The sequence below is a fragment of the Chaetura pelagica genome, unplaced genomic scaffold (assembly GCF_000747805.2).
Source record: "Chaetura pelagica isolate M959 unplaced genomic scaffold, ChaPel_1.0 scaffold227, whole genome shotgun sequence".
NCBI lineage: Eukaryota > Metazoa > Chordata > Aves > Apodiformes > Apodidae > Chaetura > Chaetura pelagica.
Genome location: NW_009953796.1, coordinates 450,463 through 455,256, shown reverse-complemented (window position 1 = coordinate 455,256; position 4,794 = coordinate 450,463). Strand labels below are relative to the sequence as shown.

Below are 4,794 nucleotides of genomic sequence, written 5' to 3'. Positions count from 1 at the left end.
TCGGCTCCGGCATCTTCGTCCCCCCCACCGGGGTGTTGCGGGAGTCCGGCTCGCCGGGGATGTCGCTGGTGGTCTGGGCGGTCTGCGGGGTCTTCTCCATCGTGGGGGCCCTTTGCTACGCCGAGCTGGGCACCACCATCACCAAATCCGGCGGGGATTACGCCTACATGCTGGAGGTGTACGGCTCCCTGCCCGCCTTCCTCAAGCTCTGGATAGAGCTGCTCATCATCCGGCCCTCCTCGCAATACATCGTGGCTCTGGTCTTTGCCACCTACCTGCTCAAACCCATCTTCCCCACCTGCCCGGTGCCTGACCTGGCTGCCAAACTGGTGGCTTGCCTCTGTGTCCGTAAGTATCCCCCCCCCCTCCAAAAAAACCCCCCCCCGGGGGTGCCTGCAGCCCCACGTGGCTCTGCCTTCCCCAGGAAGGCAGCCCAGGCTGCCCGGAGCCCATCGCTGTGCAGGAGATGCAGCCTCTCTCCTCTGCTAAACAGCCCCCATAGTCTGATTTATTTCTTTTTTGGGGGGCTATTTTAAACGGTGCGAGTAGGAAATGCGGCCCCGTCCCAAAGAAAACGGACAAGAAACCGCTCCCGCTGTCAGTTAGGGGCTCTGAAGCCTCCGGGAGCAGCGGCTGGGACCTGCAGAGCGCACTGGGAGGGGGTTTCTCGTGCTGGGGCAGGGTCAGAGCCCCTTCCAGCCCTGCCATGCGAGCTGTGCTGGGTGGGGAGGTTCCTGTGCCGCCGGGATAACGTGCGGTGGGGAAATTATCTGTCGGGAGCAACTGGTGCTGAACACGGCCTGTGCTGCACTGCCTGTCTTGTTTTCAGCACCAGGTTTGAGATGAGGCGTTTCTGGGCTCCGTGTGCACGGTTACTGTGCTCAAAACCTGCGTGATATTTGCTCTTCTTTTGCTAGCAAGGAACTCCAGCCCTGCTGTGATGAGCTTAGGGCTGCTGATGCCTGGCACGGCACACGGATGTCTCTCCTGATGCAGTTTTTATCGTGTCAGTGGTACTTTGAGGTCCGTGGTTTTGCCAGTGAAGCCCCATTTTCCATTCCTCCAGTGACTGCAATGTCACCCCATCCAAATTCCTCCTTTAAATACAGGACCGTTTTCTGCCTTTCTCTCCTCATTTCCCATTCAGTCTGTGTTCCACTCCACTGGCACTTCCAGTGCTGTTGTAAAGGTGTGTATTGCCAGAGTCTAATTTTTTTCTGAGGGCTTTATAAAAGCATCTATTTGCTGTACAAAGTTACAGTCAGGTGATCTTTTTATATTTTGGAGAGTGTGAGGAGAAGTCTGCTTGATCATGCTGTCCAAAGGGAGATGGTGTTAGATTCCTTCACCCCGGAGGATGGCAGGCAGTCAAAAGTTGCAGCACGTGGTCTTTATGGGAAGATATATTATCTGTAAATGTCTTAATACACAAACTGAGTCTTTGGTAGATATATTCTATGGCTGGCTGGTAGATAAAACAAGATCAAACAGGCAGGGCAGTGAATTGTATTTTGGGGGGGGCAGAATTGAAACTCACTCATTCCTCAGATAAATTTTTTGGAGTATAAGAGCAAGTAGACAGGCTTGTGGACTTCCCAGGCAGGTTTTTAACAAAATGGAGTGCATATATTAAGCAGATATTGTCACTCGACTAAGTGTAGTGGGGCTAGGAAATAGTTCTGCTGATGGGTTTCTTGCCTTGGCTAGAGCCTTGTGAAAACTCTGATTTTGGAGCTGTATTGCCAGTCTGCAGTATGTATTCTTCAGGGACACAGAGGGAAGGAGGGTGCATGCACGTGGCATTCAGGGGGTTGTGTTTTTCCTGAGAAGCTGACAGAATCAAAGTATTGATTAGATGGGCTTTCTTACTCTTTTATGTTAGAAGTTTTGCTGTGCAAGAACATACTGTAGTAGACACAAAGCCTTTGAGGGCGGGTTTCTAATAAGTAACTCTTCATCTGCATGATCTTTCCCAAAATAGGTGGGATGAGGTGTCACTGTTCCCCACTTTAGTCATCGGGAAACAATTACAGGAGTGAGGCTGATTTGCCCATGGCAAGATCTGTTCAGTGCCAGGGTGGATCCCAGCATGAAATTTCTTGACGCCAGGTCTCATTCATGCTTGTGCTTCTCCAGTAAGTCCTGTGTGCCCAGCTTTCTTTTGCTAGCAATTAGTAGTTTTCCTGGAGGAGCTCTTGTTCTTGAACCTTTATCTTGAAATGCCAGGGAAGGAGCTGCTAGTGCTACAAATCTGCATCATTTCCATGTGTTTCTTCTTTAAACTTCCCCCTACGCTGCTGGCTACTATTTTGTTTATGCTTCGGGTTAAATTTTTTGTTTGTCTCCTTTGCTACAAAAGGTTAGTTCATCGCCCCTTGCCTTCAGCAAGTTAGTTTGCTGTAACTTTGATTTCTGGAGTTAGCCTTTCTGCTGTCTGGTGCCAAAACCACATCACGAACTAGGAACAATAAATGAAGTAAATCTGGTCAAAGAACTTGGCAAATCACTCAACTTCTATGGACTAACAAGCAGCTTTTTACCATTTCATGGTTGTTCCAAACATACCCCTACCCAGTGAGATATTATTTTTTCCAAGAGCCCTAGGCTAGGAAAAATGACCTATTTGTGCATACACTCTAGTGCATACATTAATAACATTATCTCCAAGCTGGAAGAATGGTTTAGGAAGCAATAGAGGAATTTGGGGCCCTGGGCTGGAATGCAGTTGACTTATGTAGCCAAAACTCATCTGTCCAGAACAGTACCAGCTGTATTTTTTTCTAAGTTTGTTTCTCAACATAAAATACAATTGGTTGCCTGGTTTCTAGTACAAGGAGAAATAACTTGTTTCTACTTTGAGTGTTACTGTTGTTGAAGAGTTGGAATAAATAGTGTGTAGTTTGATACTTGCCCCAGTGTAGTACAGAAATTGAATTCCTAGGCATTAAGATAATCTAAATAAATCACAGTCTTGAAAGAAAGAAAAATAAATAGTTGGAGTAGGGGTTTTTGTTCCCCTTAAGGTGCTGAAGAAAACAAGGTGGGCGGTAAGTAGAATTTAACTACAAATACTCTGCTATCAAGATTGTAATCTACAGTTGGTATGCAAGACTTTTCCTTCCACAAGACAACAGGAATGCTTATTATGGTTGTTAAATAAGTGTGGGAATTCACTCCAGGGAAGTCTTCGTGTAGCAAGATGGATCAAGCTGTTAATCATTAGTGGGGTTTATTTGATGTTCACCACAGAACAACCAGTGCTCCCGAGTTTTAAGAATTTGCAGATAGCTTGGGCTAAGGCTTTTCAGGCTGAGGATTACTTGGGTAACTCATAAACTGCATGTTATTTGCTCATTAAGATTGGGTGGCTGATACTTTTAGGACTGCTAAATCATAAAAGCAAACTCTAAGGGATAACAAACGTAAGGTCCACCTAGTATCCAAACCTTTTTTGATCAGTTCATGAAAGTGAGGATTTGTGCACGTGCTGGAAGACCCAGCAATAATTTGAACTCCTACAATATCATAGCATCTAAACCAATTTTACCCCTTCTTCAGAGGATGGAGGGACAGTTACTAGGTCCTGACTTTTCAGATTTGATGGCATTTCCATAACAGTATCAGTATTGTACATGGCAATGAATTAAACTTCTAAGGATTCTGTTCTCTGTGTTTCAGGTGCACATTTGAGGCCATCTAGATAAATGAAAACCCACTATATTTGGTGTTGGCTTCTACTTTTTTCTGTTGAGAAAGCATCATGGTGCAACCTACATTCACACTGCACTTCCAACATACTTTTCTCTTTGTCTGCAGGTTTCTACAGTTTATTTTGACTTTGGATTTAAAAAAATACACACTTTTTAACAGAATGTCTAGATAGCAGGTGTAGTTTTGAAAGAGCTGGTTTATATAAATTGCAGGACCATCTTCATGTCACAGCTGCCCCTTGTGTTACGTTTCTTAAATGTGAACTGATGCATCTTAAAAATCATTAAAAATTCACAGAGCACAACACAGTATATGTTCTAGAGATGTCCCAAGGATGGAAAGCTTCAAGTTATCATATCTAAGATATCGTAATATATGTGTGTTCCTCAAGTATGCATGTTTCACAAGTGCCTGAACTGTTCTTCCTACACATGTTCTTAGACTGCCCTGTACCCCTGTGTGCTGCATACTAGGTTATTCTGTAATATCCTTATTTCCTGACAGTACAGTCTGCTCCTCAGAAGCTTGTGAAACTCTGCCAGTTGCATACAATTTTACTCTTGATCTTCATTCTCAACTCAGTGATTTGATTGTTAGCTTCTGACACCCTTTATTGCTTGTTAATTATGTATGCTAAGCTGGCTCTAATAACCCAAATAATGCTGCAGCAATATCTGCTACTTCCAAAGCTACAGTATTTTAATCTTCTTTAGCATTTCTTTAGACTTCCTTTGCTGCTTCTGAAATACTATTTTGGGCACTCCTCCTGCAAGCACGGAATTCCAGTAAAGTGATCACATATTTCTCAGTTGTCTCTTGTGTTATGAGCAGTCTAATCGTGGAAGAATTAGTAGCAGTCAGTGCTGAGTTGAGTCATGTCTAATAGCACATGTGGTATGGAAGGAACAGTGCCTGACACCCCCCAGAGTACATTGTGAGTTAAAGGAGGAGGCTGGTATCAAATCCAGGCTCTGGCAAAAGTGTCTAAACACATGCCTTGAACGCTTGCCAAATTATAGCTGTGGTCCAGAAGTGAATATTCAGTGCCAACATTTCAACTAGAAATGGCTTTCATTGAAAGCA

General features: G+C 44.6%; 1 protein-coding gene across 1 annotated transcript in view; it reads left to right on the top strand.

Annotated features, from left to right (window-relative positions):
* Positions 1-2: 2 nt before the first annotated feature.
* SLC7A5 (solute carrier family 7 (amino acid transporter light chain, L system), member 5) overlaps positions 3-4,794 on the top strand; it is a gene marked incomplete at its 5' end in the record, with an annotated part of 30,668 nt that continues 25,876 nt past the window's right edge. Inside the window, one exon of the mRNA XM_010001105.1 lies at positions 3-348. Coding sequence (XP_009999407.1) covers positions 3-348 — 346 coding nt within the window. The remainder of the gene's footprint in view (positions 349-4,794) is intronic.